The following is a 16134-nucleotide window of genomic DNA, read 5'->3' as shown; positions in this document are numbered from 1 at the left end:
TCCTGAATCATTGACTGTACTAGGCAGTGCAGTTAAATAAGGAAATTTGATCTCAGGGTTGGTCTCTTGATCTTAGTGTCCTCATTTCAAAGCTTACTCAATGGAATCCTATAATCCCCCTGTCTCAAATTAAAATAGAAGAGATTCCCGCTGCCAGCAAGCTGTGCAGGTTTCAGGGCAGATAACTTTACTCATCCCATTAGACAGAACTGTCTGGGTCCTCCCTCTTCCGTACATGGCCACAATCCACTCCAATACCTGCAGGGCCTGGAGCTTTCCAAGACCAACTGCCTATCTTTCCAATTCCAGATTCCCTTCTTTGGCTTGTGCCTTGCAGGCATGACCAACTCCTCTGAAACATGCAAGTCTGTAGTGAACCCTACATCCCGGCAAAGTTCGACCTGGTTCCCACATGATGGCTATCTGCTGTGAGGGACAAGATCAAACAGGGATTTTAGATCCTGGAAACATTTCCCTCCTTAGAACCAAAGTTTTAGAATTGGAAGGGCCTTAATGATTATACAATCATCTCTCTTATACTTGTATGTACATATTTCTTCATTGGTAGCAAACAAAAATGCTACTTGTTATTTTGCTTATTTTAGCATTTAAAAATAGGTACATGATAAGATGGAAAAAATTTTTGTAGTATATTTTTCAGCGTCATTAGATCGATCTCGTTATCTGGTATACTCAGAATTATCACAGAGGACAATACCGAAGAGTGCTTTCTTTTCATTACCAAACACTGGCTGTCTGATTAAGTAGAAAAATTAGTGCTTCTTATTTGCTTCTCCAAGGAAACAGACAACCTTCGAAACCTCCCTGGCTCGTGGCTACGTGTCAAGTACTATCTGCCCAGGGTACATATTACAAAGCACATATAACACATTTAAGAAAAAACCAATATTTCTAGGTCTGTGCAAATTATTTGGCACTTATGTAGAACCCCAGAGGAAGGAACTGTATAAAGCTGTCATTCCAACCTTCGTGTCTATGATGTTCATCAGAATAGAATTTACAGCAGCATTCCTGAAGGGATAAGCCACAAGATTTAAAACAACATTAGCACCAGCAATAATTACTGCAGTGTTGCACAGGGTCACAATATCTATTAACACATGTGAGGGTACCAAACTGGGTATCATCCTTCAGTACTGAGTCACCGTGAAGCACTATTTTCTTTTGTAACTTAACCGTCACATATTCGTGGAATAAATGCACACACACAAACTTCCTTCGATCTCAGCTTGAACGAGGGGTCTCCTTCACACGTGCAACAGTCAGACCCTTGCCCTATGCTGCATGTCCCACAGCGCTAGCGATCTACCTCACTGTAATGGTGGCAATGTATGTTCAGTTGCTGCAAATTTGGTATAATCTGATATAAGCATAAACTGGCAGCCCACACACAGATGAAAAACGCACACTGCTTCTGCCGTATGATACAGTATATTACAAGAGCTCAGTATTATACAAATACCACCTAATTATACGGTAGATGTATTCATTAACGTAAGTGGGAAGTTCCAGAATTTGTGTGCAGAGTTGAGTAAGAGAGTCATCAATATTTGGACTGGGTCTCTTCCTCTGCTCATTGTATGAGCTGCTTCGTGTTTCCTGCCTGGCTCTCTCCCCAGTTGTACATACTGACTTTTTGTAAACCATTTTCATTTACCCTAGCTCTGCAGACAATCGAACGCCTTGCTATTTGTGTGTGAATCGTGCAGTCCCGTACTGTGGATGGGGACCCAGTTCACGATGAATACCACAGGTTACTGATGCAGCCACAGAACCGAGTGAGTAAGTTACCCCCACTTCTCCCCACTAGCTCAGCTACCAAGTGTGTGTGCCTTCTATACTTGTGAACATGTTACTCTTTAAAAAGATACAATGTCTGCCAGTGAGCGGTGGTGCTCTGGTTACTCAGGAACTGTTGAATTTTAGACTATGTACGATAGGCCAGCAACTCTTAACATTTCTGCCTTGGGGATACTTGATGGTCAGCATTTCATGAGGGACACACTCCCCAGTAATGAAGCCTGCCTTATGGGCAAAATGGGATTATTCACGATTCCCAGACCACCACATTTCTGCTGCACCATTAAAGGACAAGGTAGTTAAAAATTGCTATGGTGACATTAGGATGGACCTCCTAGATACCTCTGGAGACCTTCAAATTTGGATGTTTACAAGGGCATATCCAGGCTTCTCTGGAATCACACTTTCAACAAAAATCAAGGTTCCAGGAAAACTGTATGATCCTTACAAAAAAAAAAAATGATCCTAGAATTACCATATAATCCAACATCACCCTTCTGTGCACATACCTGTAAGAACTGGTCTCAGGGACCTGAACAGGTATCTATTTGCGCAACCACATTCGAAGCAACATTAAAGGTGGAAACAACCGGGGCACCTGGGTGGCTCAGTGGGTTAAATAAATAAATAAATAAATAAAATCTTAAAAATAAATAAATAAAGGTGGAAACAATCTAAATGTTCATCAACAAATGAATGGATAAACAAAATGTGGCATATACATGCAACGAAATATTGCTGACCCTTAAAGGGGAATGGAATTCTGACACATGCTACAACATAGATGAACCTGGAAGACATTATGATTAGGTGAAATAAACACACAGAAAAGGACAAATAGGTGATTCCACTTATGAAAATTACCTAGAATAGTCAAATTCATAGAGACAAAAAGTAGAATGATAGTTGCCAGGGGCTGGGGCTGGGAGACTGGGGTATATTGCTTAGTGGGTAACAGTGTTTCAGTTGGGGAAGATAAAAAAACTGCTGGAAATGGATGATGGTGATGGCTACACAGCAACGTCAATGTATTTAGTCCCGCTGAACTGCACACTTGAAGTGTACACATAAAATGGCAGACGGCTGGGGGCGCACAGCTGGCTCAGTAGGAGGAGATCGGCTCTTGGTCCCAGGGTCATGAGTTTGAGCCCCACACTGGGTGTAGAGATTACTTTAATAAATAAAACTAAAAAAAAAAAAAAAAAAAAAAAAGGCAGATGGCCAAAATGGTAATTTTTTATGTTATATATATTTTACCACAATAATTTTTTTAAGTCATCTGCTCGGGACACCTGGGTGACTCAGGGGGTTAAGCCTCTGCCTTCGGCTCAGGTCATAATCTCAGGGTCCTGATATCAAGCCCCGCATTGAGCTCTCTGCTCAGCAGGGAACCTGCTTCCCCTCTCTCTCTCTCTCTGCCAACCTCTCTGCCTACTTGTGATCTCTGCCTATAAAATAAATAAATAAATAAAACTTTTTTAAAAAAATCACCTGCTCTAGAGGTTATTCTCAAACTGACAAATTAAAGTAATACTCATCTTGACCCAAAGTTTTCTCTCCCACCTTAGGTTATTGCCACAATTAAGGGTTTCTGTTGTTGAATCGTTTCAAAAAAGGAACCTCTGAAGTGGCAAATAGAGAAAAATCTCTGTTAAAATGTAGATGCCTGAGGCACCTGGGTGGCTCAGTGGGTTAAGCCTCTGCCTTCAGCTCAGGTCATGATCTCAGGGTCCTGGGATCGAGCCTGGGAAAAATCTCTGCTCAGCAGGGAGCCTGCTTCCCCCCCTCTCTCTGCCTGCTTCTCTGCCTACTTGTGATCTCTCTCTCTATCAAATAAAATAAATAAAATCTTAAAAAAAAAATGTAGATGCCTGGCTAGGCTTTTCCACTGAAGTGCTTTATTCATGAGCCTTCCCAGCTTCTCAATGCCTGAGATTCAAAAGAATGGCCAAGCAAAATGACAAATTCCATTCCTTCTTGACCTTTTCAGTCAATAGGAATTACAAGAAACTGGGAATGTAAAGGCGAGGACGTCAAGGGTCTTGGATATCCACTTCATACATATATCTGTCTTGGATTGATAGCCTTTACTCAAAATTAAATTATGTTCAGCATACTCTATTTGAGAAAAGTCGGGGCAAGGAAAGGGGGAGCTGAAACATTTTAAAAGACCTTTTTTTTTTCATCTAAAAGGGATTTAAAAATGTCTGTGCTTCACGGGGAGATTTCAGTTATCTGAAAACTATTAAAACAGGGTTTGAGTACTTTGCACAGATTTATTTCACTTATTTTTAGTGATTATTTTTATATTAGTGCTAATTTTTAATATATTCTAAATTATTTTTAATTGCTCCTTTCAATTTTCAAATGGATTCTACAATTAGTTTTATCTAAATCTTTATATAGATGATTGCATCTCAATGCCCAGAAAGGAAAAAAGAAAAAAAAAAAAAAGGCATCTACTTGTTGTATTTGTGTATTAGTTTGCTAGGGATGCCATGACAATGTGCTGCTGAGTGCAGGACCTAAACAAGGAAAAATCTTATTTTCTCACAGTTCTGGAAGCTGGAAATCTGAAGTCAAGATGCTAGCAGGTTTGGTTTTTTCTGAGGTCTCTGTCCCTGGCTTATGGATGGCTGTCTTCCTCCTGTGTCTTTACCTGATCTTTCCTCTCTGTCTGGATCCAAAGTTCCCACAATCGTATGGTGTTAGAACCTATCCTAATGACCTAATTGTAACTTAACTGCTTCTTTAAGGCTCTATCACCAAACACAGCCACCTTCCGAGTTACTGGGAGTTAAGGTTTCAACATGAATTTTGAGGTGGGGGGGATTCAGCCCATAACCTGAAACCACAAAAATACTACAAACTTATTTATGAACGTCTGACTGATCAAATAATAAAAGGGTAAAATAGATAATGCTCTCATAAAGGATTCATGTTCTTTTTTTTTTTTTTTTTTAGATTTTATTTATTTATTTGACAGAGAGGGAGAGATTGAAAGAAGGAACACAAGCAGGGGAGTGGGAGAGACAGAAGCAGGCTTCCCACTGAGCAGGGAGCACCATGCAGGGCTCGATTCCAAGGTCCTGGGATCATGACCTGAGCCGAAGGCAGACACTTCACGACTAAGTCACCCAGGCTCACCAGGATTCATGTTCTTTGATGCTTAAACTGTCTACTGGGCTCACAAAAGGCCCAAACAAGTTCAGCTGGTATTCCTTCATTTAAGAAAAAGGAAATATTATGTGCTATGTGCTGTCCTCTTGTCTCAGGACTACAATGTCAATCAGACATCGTTACTGCTCTCATGAAATTTTCTGTAGATTATCTTCGTATAATGAGAAAGTTAAGCTTGCCTAATAGAGTAAAGCCCTTTTTAATGTGGATTGAATGATTTCAGATTTCCCAGCAATCCGCACACTGGTATACATGTTTCTTCTTGATGAACCTTTTCCGCTTGGGGTCTCAGAGTGTGGTCAGTAATAAAATCAAAACAAAAGTTCAATATCCACATCACTAAATTCTCAGGCCTTATTTCATTGGACATATGAGTGTCCTGTTGATTCCTACCCTCCTCCTTGAGCCCCCTTCCTCCTCGGGCCTCAGGACACCACATTCTCAATTTCCTCCAATTCATGCTGGTACCCCTCATCTCCTGAACTCTCACTGTTCTGTCTCCGCTCACTTTCCACGTATTCCTCTGGTGGGACAAATGTATCGAGCATTAATTCTTTAAATCCACTTTCATGCTGAAGACTCCCAAATGTATTCCTCCCATCCCGACTCTTTCCCAAATGCCAAGGTTATACATGCAACTGCTCACTCAGCATGTCTATTTCAATGTCAACGTACCCACGACTGATCTAAGGTCACCTCATTCTATCTGCAGCTTTTCCATCTTGGCTGATCGCCATCCTTCCGGGTGTTTAGCTCAAAATACTGGAATCATTTTTACTTTTTTTTTCATTTTCTTCACAACTCACAGAAGTCTGTCTGGAAATTCTGTGGTCTCTCAGAATGCATCCAGAATCCTCACCTCCACTGCCCCCATCCTGCTGTGAGATACCACTTTTCTTATGTAGATTGATGAAGTAGCCTACATTACTCAGCAGTAAGTACCATCTTTGTAAACATAAGCCACAGCATGTCCCTCTACTACTCAATGTCCTGCAGCAGGTTCTCCTCTCTCTGAGCACAGCCACAGTCTTCACAGGGGCCTTTGAAGCCCAATATAATCTCCATCTTTACCACGTCCCTGTGACCTTGTCACTACTTCCCTTGCCCTTGTTGGCTCCACTGCAGACAAAATGATCTCCTTATTCCTCCTCTAACATGCGAGCAGACTCTGGCCTCAGGAGTCTCCCTTTTAGAAGGACTTGAGATGGACCTGAGATGCATTTCTTCCCTGCATCAGCAATGGTTAACCCCCTCAGCATCCTTGCTCAGATTCCAGGAACACCCTTATTGAAAATGCAAACCTTCCCCTGCCCTTCCCAATCCTTTCTGCCTTGCTTTTGGTCATGGTTCTTACAAGGGATAAAAGCTACTTACCTATGTTTCTTACTTGTTCTCCCCAACCCTGCCACTAGAATGTAAACTCTAAGAGGAGTTAATGTTCTTGAGTGAATGAATACATTAAAAGAGTATTAAATAAATTATGGATGGTTGAAATGCACCCAATTCTTGGATTTTTGTAAATATTTGTTAAAATGTGAGTTATGGGGGGGCCATCATGAATCCCCACTCTTCACCCTCCTCCAACTGACATCCTGCTCTCAGTTGTTAGCTTTGAGTTTGTTCTAGTCCCGGAATAGGTTGCGTTTCATTACAAATATGCTATGATCAAAACCCTGACTAAGTCCAGCTGGTCTCAGTGCTTTACCCCCCCTCACATTAACTGACCTCCCTGGAGATGTCCTGGATAATCACCAGTCATATCCCGTCAAGTACATCATTCTCTGACTTCCTTTCTTCCTAAAACATGTCACATGGAGCTGCCGACTTAGAAATAACTTCGATCACAGATTAGCCCCCGCAATTGACAGCAGGCTTATGACTTTAAGTTTGGGGCTTATAACTGAAATCTTTCATTCCCTGTAAGTGGTGTCAGGTGTCTCTCATGAGAGCTTGACATCAGCTGTGTTGGAACAGACTGCCCTTCCCACTTGTACCTCCAATGTGAATAACATGTACAGTATAGAGACAATATTTTAAATCCCACCGTGTTTCAGATCCCTACAAATTTGGGATCTGAGCTACCTGCCACTTTGAGATGACCCTTGGGCCCCCAGAAGGATCAGGGACAGATTCCTGTCTGAGTTTTAAGACACCTCATTCTCAACATATCCTTCAAATAGGGTGAAAATCCAGTTTTCACAGAATGCAATTAACACAGAGACAGAAACTTAATTTTATATCTATATAAGAAAATATATAAAACCATGATGAAGCATTTGAGTTCTCCAAATTTCACAGAATTATAAGCAAATAAATCTGCAAAGTTCTTGGAAATGCATGAGCTGCTTTTTTTTTTTTTTAACAAGGATTATATCTATTATAAGATGATCATGAAGATAAACTACCTTGAAACGACTGTATTCTTGGGACATTGCTTTTGAAGGAATTTTTTTTAAAGGTTTTTTGTTTATTGGTGTTTATTTTGCTGATGCACTCCTTTGCATCATTCTGCTCCTCCAGGGTGGCAATGCTGGCAAATAAATCCGAAGAGGTCAAACTAAGTACAAGAGGAACGCTTCACTTACACTTCATGAGAGGAAAAATTTGGGGATACCAGGGAGAAACACTGGCAACGAAATAAAACTCAATCATCTATAAAAGCACTTCTCCTTCATTTGCATTTTAAAAATGTAATCAACAACATATCTAAAAGGAACTACTGTCAAGTACGCATTTTAGAGTGCAGACAAGTGCTGAGACGATCAATGCAGCACATATTTTTGCTCAAGAGTGCCTCCCAAATAAAAATGGGTTTTGTAATATTTCTGGCACTAATATTTCTAATTGAATTTAAAAGTCGCAGTCAGATGAAAAGTCAAATTAGGAAAAATGCTACACATATGTTTCAAAATGTGACAGAATTTTGGAAAGGAAAAATTTCCAGCAATCATAGCTCGTTACTTTATTGCTACCATATGCTTCTTAAGAAATCAGGTCATCTACCTCCTCCCTGCTGCCCTCGCCCCACCCCCTGCCCTGCAAATTCCACCCTTTTGCACTCTCAGCATTTGACTGAGGTAAAAATGAAGACATTACAATAAAATTACCCTAAAGGGAATTAAAAGATATCTCAACAATTTTCTAACAGACTATGAAAGAATTAATTCAATTACGTTCTACTTTTATTATTAGTTCCCTGTGGTATCTCTAAATAGTAATATAAAATCACATGGTTCCACATCATATTAAGACTGTCTTTCTAAATGATGTTTCTTTGGAATACTGTCTTCCCAAGGATCCATGCTATGTTCTAATCTATCATTTTACAAGCTAGAAACTGTATTTCTACAGTCATGACAAACAGTGCTGGAGTCACAGGGCACTCACGAACTCACCCTTCCTAGAGAAATGAAGGCTGAGAGATGTGATACAACCATCAAAATACAAGAAATCGGCAGCATAAACTAAAAAAATGTAAGTCATGGGTCCATTTTTTTTTGAGATGAAAAAGCAGAAATTTTCCATCAAGATGAAAAATAAAAACAAACAAAAACATTGATGAGAATCCTCAACCATGCTAATCTGTGGGATGTGTGTGTGTGTGTGTGTGTGTGTGTGTGTGTGTGTTTGTGTGTGTGTGTTTTGTCTTCCTGGCACTTCTTCCTACCATGGAAGCCAAAAAGATCAAACACCTGTTCTTGCTGAACCCTGTCGCCCGGGACATGGGCACAACAATGTCAGCTCAGCCAGCTGATGCTCCTGGAATCATCTTTACAAAGTCACAGAGAGGAGTGCTCTGGGATGGCCAGACACTAGAGTAGCAGCTCTTGCGAAAGACCATTCCTCTGGTATAATGTCAGCTTTACCTCATCCACCTCCTCTTGGCCTCTGCTTATTTTCTAAGCTCTGTTTTCTAGTCTTTCTGTAGATTTGATGAGTTGTTTTCAGGAAGTTCGCTGCTTCCTCAATTTTACCCACCAAATCACAGACCCTGGGCTAGGAGCAGAGTAAAAGCTGCCCAGGCATCGGGTACAAAAGGAGGGAGCAGAACAACCACCTAGTTCGTAACAGGAGCAAAAATTGCTGGTTGTAATCTTACCCTGAGATATTTACATGTGGTATGATTTATAACATAATTAGAAATTCATTACTCCTGAAGTGCTCTCCATCAGCTTTTTTTTTTTTTTTTACCTACTTCATTGATTATTCTTTTATGCCGGTCCAGCAACCAATTCACAGGCTCCTAGGAGTGGGTATTTTATTTTCCATTTAGGCTTTCCTGCCTCTGTGCTGTGGGAGTGACATTCTGAAAGGAAACAACCCTCTCTCCTTATGCCAAAGGCGGAGAGAAGGTTTCAAGGTTTCCCCCCCACCCCATCGGAGGTAATTTTTTTCTTAGCTAATAGGAAAAGATCTCCATTAAGTTTTCCTCTAAATCACCTCTATAGAGGAAAGTGCCTGGCACAAAACAGGATTCAATAAATGCTTTTGAATGAACCTTCCTCAAACCCTTCTGAAGCTGACTTCTTCCTAACCTTGTGGAAACGCACCATCTCTAGAGACAATTAATTATCGTGATTTAAGAAACCATCCCTTTGGTTTCTGTTTAATTACTGGAAACACTGGAGCCCATATTTAATCTAATGGCATGGATGACATTCTCAGTACGCGTTTGAAGTGTTTGAAACGAAGCTTTCTATAATGAATCTTAGTTTAAATTGAGTTTTTACTACAAGATTCTGTTCTTTTACTTATTTACATTATTTGAGGGCATGTTCTTACATTAAAAATGGATTGACTAAGACTGGCTGAAAATCGCAATGAGATCAATTCATTCAATAATTATGGAGCTCCTCTGCATGCTAAGAACTGTGATGATTGTTTGTTGTCTCTATTCTATAAGATATGTTATCTCTAATACGATGTAATAGCAAATGGTAATGCTGCATTGTCCAATACATCAAAAGAAAAAGAATTCTCTGACACACTAAATGGAACCAAGAAAGCATTAAGCAGAGTCTTCTCTCCTCCTGCTTTCTCAGGGACCATTTATATTAAAGTCAAATGGCAGGCAGCACAGATCAAAATTTGAAGCATATCCTATCCTATACATTTGAGTTAGATTTGATGAAATGTTGAGTTTTTATCCCTCTTTCATATAATTTAAAATCTTCAAAATATTTGAGAATATCAAAAAGTCCAGAACGGATATATTTTGCATCATTATTTTCAATAAGAAATGATTTCTTAGTCATTTAGGCATTAAACATTTATATCAGTTTTCTATGTACCTTCTATGTCGTTTAAAATTATTTTAATTATTATGGATAGTAACACTTGTATTCCCAAGATCATCTGTCTGCAGTTTTCTCAAAAGAAGCTTTAATTTCCCGGAAATTTTTTAAAATGATAGTTTGCTAATAACAAGAACACCCTTCCATCTCTGTCTAGTTCAAATTCAATTCGTGATGGAAGTTAATTTAGAGCCCTGTTCAGTCTCCACCCTTGAACCTGCAATGACCTTGAATTAATGGTGGATCATTGCTTAACAGTATCCTAATATGAGATGTTACATATTCTATCCTTATGTTTGTTTAAAAGAAGGAAAACATAACTGTATCTCTCCCAAATTGATCTCGAAGTACATACACTAGCTCATTTAGTTCTTGAACATCTTCAAAAATCACTGTGTAATAGAAGAGGCTGCAATCATTTCTGAGGATTGTTTATTAATAAAGATTTGCAAACCTGTGCGTATACATCCAATATTCGAAGGGGCTCACTTCTTAACATACTCCTTAGTCAGCAATCTATTGCCTAAGGGCCAAGTCAGGCCTGCCCACTATTTTTGTAAATAAACTTTCTTTGGAACCCCGTCACACCCACCTGTTAAGGCACTATCACTGCCTTTCTGCTACAGCAGCCAAGTTGAGTGGTGGTAACTATGTGGCCCAGACTATAAATCATTCTAAAACTCTGAAATCATTTTGTAAAGGCTGTTGCCTCACTTTCGGTGCTGGGTCAACCCATATTCGGCAACAACAAAATTTAATAGACTGGCTAAATAATCCCAGTGGACTAGAGAGATCTGGGGGAGGACACTGAAGGGAAAGGGGGACAGACGTTCTAACATTCGTACCACAGCAGCTGAAGTCACGGCTTTGCTGGTTAATTTGGAGAACGGACACAGAGCTTGACCACTTACCTTCCTCTACAAAGGTGGGAGTGGACTGGCCTAGATAATCCCTAAGCTTGTCAAGCTTCATGGTTGCTTCAAATGACTTAAGTAAAGCCATAAGCAAACTCAGAACCATGTGAGCACACAACTGGAGAGTAACTGTTTCGTGGCACCTGCTTCAAGTGAGGGCGGAGAAGTAATATGGTTTGGAGCCACGGAAGCGATGGTAAAATGAGGCTATGTGGAGGTTTCTTGTACTGTTCTTGAAACTTTTAAATTTGAAATGATAACAAAATAAAAAGGTAGAAAAATAGTTAAAACAACTTTGAATGTTAGCACTTAAAAGGGAAAACTTCAGTTACTTCCTCAACAAGCAAAGTTAACAAGGTAACTGCCATTGATGAGTTTGTAAAATCTATAAACCATGTTTAATATGTCCACTGAACCAACCACGGCTGAGACTGCAGACTGGCCTTATTCCAATTCAGCATCCCAAAGCACCACCTTACAAATTTTACCCTTTGAACTTATCTAATTCAAATTAACTAAAGGGGTGAAAAGACAGATGAGATACAAAAGAAGCTGGGTGGAGAGAGCAGGAGGAGAGAGAGGGAAGGTAGGAGGGACAAATAATATGAATAAAAAAATCATAGTTAATCAACAAACTATATTATGTTCTGACTGTTCACAAGTATTAGCAGAACTCTTCCATATTTTCTTTGGTAGACTGGAAAGAAACTTAACCAAAACACTTGACTCTCATACAACATATGTATATCCCATATATTTTTATATACACATATTCCAAGAAAAGATATGACTTTATAATTTCATAAAATACAACCACTAAGCAAACATCATGCTAACTGAGAAAGTGCCTAGAGAGCCACACACATTCACATTGTTAAATATAGAAACTAACTGTAATGAGAATCATTATCTCCAGTTTCCAAGGATACCGGGATAAGCACTACTCCTAAATTGCAGTTCATTCAGCAAAGGGCACAAAGTAATTTATATTCAGGGTCATCCTCAGCTGACAGCAGATGTAAAAGGAGGACTAGGGTAAATCACCCTGTTTATTTTATTCTATTACCTATTTCAGTTTCCAGTTACCACCACCCTCTGGTCCCAACCCTGGCCAATGTTTTATAGGTGAAATTTGGAAAATCTGATTGTAAATAGCAACTTCTAAAATCCACAAAGGGCAGGGCAGTCTGAGATGTGATTAATGCTGCGGTGGGGGGGGGGAGGGGTGGCTAGTCGTGGGGGTGGAGGTAGGGAAGGTTGGCATTCCCATTTGCTTTGTTTATGACAAGTAGAGGAGGCTGGTTTTGTGTATCTGTCATCCTAGCCGCCATCTTTCCCAGGGCTTATAAAGGAACTGCACAGTTAATTTCAACTTCCTACTCAACCAAGGCTATCTATCCACACTATTAGAGCTTCCCACCCCTAAACTGCCATAGTTTCTAGAATGAAATTTATTTTCAATTTGTTCTGTTTCCTAGACTCTACGATCTAGACTTTCATATGATTACTATTTGTTTCTACAGTAATAAAAATATAAAAACTACTTTCTGACAAACTCAGAGATATTGCCTCTGCATCTTCTGTTTTTTCAGGACCATTTCTTGATTGCTTTCAACATGACAGGCATCTTACCAGGCCAGGCAGGCAGTGACAAGAGGTGATACAAGACTTCACTTTTCATTTATTTATTTTTTTAAGGATTTTATCTATTTATTTGAGAGGCAGAATGAGAGGAGAGAGCATGAGAGGGGAGAGGTCAGAGGGAGAAGCAGACCCCCTGCCGAGCAGGGAGCCCCACGCAGGACTAGATCCTGGGACTCTAGGATCATGACCTGAGCCAAAGGCAGTTGCTTAACCAACTGAGCCACCCAGGCGCCCCAAGACTTCACTTTTGATCAGCAGGTAAATAATAACAGGCCATGTCACTTAGGCAGTTTAAAAAGAGTCAAATTTTCACTTACTAAAATGGGGATATAAATTTCATGGACATGTGAGATTTACCTTAAATTTCCAGGATGTATATATAAAAATATGACCCCAAGATAACTGTGATTTTCTATTTATTCTTCCCCTATGACCTATCTATCCAGTACAGTAAGACCTCCCATGTCTCACGTTAGCCAGGACAGAGGGAGTTGCAAGGAAAGAAAAGCTCTGCCTGCCTTCATATGTTTCCTCCTGATAGACATGAAACAGTGTATCAGGCCAAGCTTCTTAGCTTAATGTGATAATATAGGAAAATAAATGTCTTCCCTGACTTCCCTCTTTTGTACTAGTTACAATAATTGAAACTGTTCACTGCTTTTAAGAGGGCAAACCAATGCAATGAAATGAAGGTTTCTAGTAGTTATGTAACCTATATAGCATATCTCAATAAGACAAGCTGTTTTGATAATAACAATTAATACAAAAATTAAACATGTTCCTGAAAACCTTTTTTCTATACATTTTGGAAGACTTGACTATAACATATTTAGATATTGCATCTTGATGATTTTAGTGCAATCCAACCCTTTTCTAAAAGTTTCACTTCTTTTGTCCTGAAATCATGTATAAATTCAATAATATTATCACACTTAAAGACGGTATCTTAGTCTCAGTTCTCTTGAAAGTTATGTCAGTAATTACTTGGAGGTATTATTGTGGTACCTGTTTCTTACAAGGAGCAATATTTGGAGGAAAGACGGTTTCAGACAAGATTCTATGTCCGAGTCCTGAAGTTCTGAAATTCTTTGGTTGATAAGGTTCAACTAAACAGGCCACTGTTTAACCTCTGTCTTTTTCCCACCCAAAACTGGTGCTGGGTAGGCAAAAACACAGACACCTTCTCAGGCGAAACACCAGACACGAAAAGCAATCAAGTCACTGGCAGAAAGGTCATCTTCTGTTTTAACACGGTTTCTGATAGCACAGGTCAACTTTCACAAACCTCTGAAGGTAGAAGCCTGGTTACATTCAGGAACAGAATTGTATTCCCTATTGTGCATACTGAACTTTTATTTTCTTCTTCTTCTATCTTTAGCATAGAGAGTACCCTACCCACCAATTCAGGAGCCTAAAACTTGGACTCGAGCCATTTGGCTCTCTGGATGAAAAACAAAAAAAACAAACACCCCCCCCCAACCTCGTATAGTCACTTTTTTCCCCCTCTAGTATTGCAACGTCTAAATGATAGTCCTGCGTATTGCATGTCTTTGAAAAGACTTTCTAATAGCTCACCCACCTTCACCTCTTTTTAACTAGAAAGTGTACAACTGGCAATCCTCAAATCATCAAGGCAGCAGAAACGCCCCACAGCGCTGTCACAAATTTTCAAGAAGTGGATTAAGGACAACCAGCAAAAGATAGCTCTGACACCGAAGGCCGAGGCCACCATCCCCCGCGCGGGTCTGGCGCAGCTCGAATCCTGGGCCCAGCTTGGAACCCTCCAGCTTCCATCGCAGCCTCCCCGGGCCTCACTTCTCCGCGGAGGCTGCAGGCGGCGGAGACCGTGGCTCTCCCAGGTGCGGTCCAGCCGAGGTAGGGGGGTGTGGCTGGGGTGGCGGTGGAGAGCGGAACGCGGAGGGGCGGCTCGGCTGCGTACTCGATGGAGTAGAGGTGACACGGTAACCCGAGTTGTAAGGGGGAGGCAAGGGAGTGTGAGTGGAGGGAGGCTGCCCGGAGGCTGTTTTTGGCCGCGGCGGCAGCGGACGCGAAGCCCGCTGGCAGCACGGGGGGCGCAAGGGGGTCTCCGGGGTGGGGAGGGCGGAAGCGCCGCTGGTGCGGCGGGCGCTCGGCGTCCCGGGACTGTCGAGGTGGCTGCGTAGGGGGCGGGGGGCGCGCGGAGAGGCTGCTGACAGGTGCATGCCCTCCCTCCGGGGGCCGGCGGGGGTCGGTGGCGGGCGCGGCGCGCACTCACCTATGCACAGCTGGATGGCGTAGGCGTAGTAGGACCAGCCGAGCAGAAGGCTGATGAACACCACCGGGATCCAGTAGAGCACCCGCCGGCACCGCCGCCTGACGCTGCCCGGGCCCGAGGGCGCCATCTTCCAGCCGCATCCACCTGCCCAGCTCCTCCGTCGCCGCCGCCCGCGGGCCTGGCTACGGGGCGGGCTGGCCGCGCCCCGCGCCCCCGGCGGGACAGACCCGGGGGCGGCGGCCGGTTGCGCTGCGGCCACTGCCGCCGCCGTGGCGCTAACTCCCCATCCCGCAGCCCCAAGCCAGCGCCGCGGACTCTCCGCTCCTCAGCCCGGTGGAGTCGGCGGCAGTGATGGGAGGGCGAGGAGGAGGAGGAGGAGGAGGAGGAAGAGGGGGAGGTGGGGGAGGAGGAAGAGGAGGGGGAGGATCGAGAGGAGGAGGCGGGAGCCTCCGCCCCGCCCCCGCCCGTCCCCGCCCCTCCGGCCGCCGGCCGCCTCCACCCGCGCCGCACGCTGCGCCCCCGGGCGGGCTTTGTGGGCACTCCCGGCGTCTGCCCTGCACCCCGGGACCCCTCCTGACCCCGCGCCCCCTCGCCGCTGGGTATCTCAGGGGCGCCCGAGGTGGGAGTGAAGGTGCCCACCTTGGCCCTTCCGCCTCCCCGTTAGAACCAGGACTCGGGGTAAAGTGGAGGAGGCGGGCGCGGCGGCTCGGGTCGGTGGCGCTCGCTCCGGGCGTCGGGCGGGGGGCGAGGGCGCCCCCCACGCACACACCAAGCCCTCGCGGTCGCCCGCAACTCGGAGCCGTCCCGGAGCGACAGCGGCCGCACTTCGCGCAGAGACGCACGCCGGGGAGGAGAGGGAGTCGGAGCGGCCGGGGGAAGCTGGCGTGGGGCGCACGGGACCCCTCGCCTGCCGAGGCAGGTGGGGGAGCGACACCCCGACAGATGCGCCACTACAAAGTCTTCAGGCGCTGAGGCAGTGTCCCCGCCTCCACCTTGGAAAATTCTCGCTTCCAACTTGTGGGTCCTT

At 43.0% G+C, this 16134-nt stretch overlaps 1 protein-coding gene across 1 annotated transcript in view; it reads right to left on the bottom strand.

The window, feature by feature from the left end:
- Positions 1–15234, bottom strand: part of ZDHHC2 (zDHHC palmitoyltransferase 2) — a gene marked incomplete at its 5' end in the record, with an annotated part of 73277 nt that extends 58043 nt beyond the window's left edge. Inside the window, one exon of the mRNA XM_080796858.1 lies at positions 15108–15234. Coding sequence (XP_080652984.1) covers positions 15108–15234 — 127 coding nt within the window. The remainder of the gene's footprint in view (positions 1–15107) is intronic.
- Between the last annotated feature and the right edge of the window lie 900 nt (positions 15235–16134).

The sequence above is a fragment of the Martes martes genome (assembly GCF_963455335.1).
Source record: "Martes martes genome assembly, chromosome: 2".
NCBI lineage: Eukaryota > Metazoa > Chordata > Mammalia > Carnivora > Mustelidae > Martes > Martes martes.
This window is presented reverse-complemented; position numbering and strand designations above follow the sequence as displayed.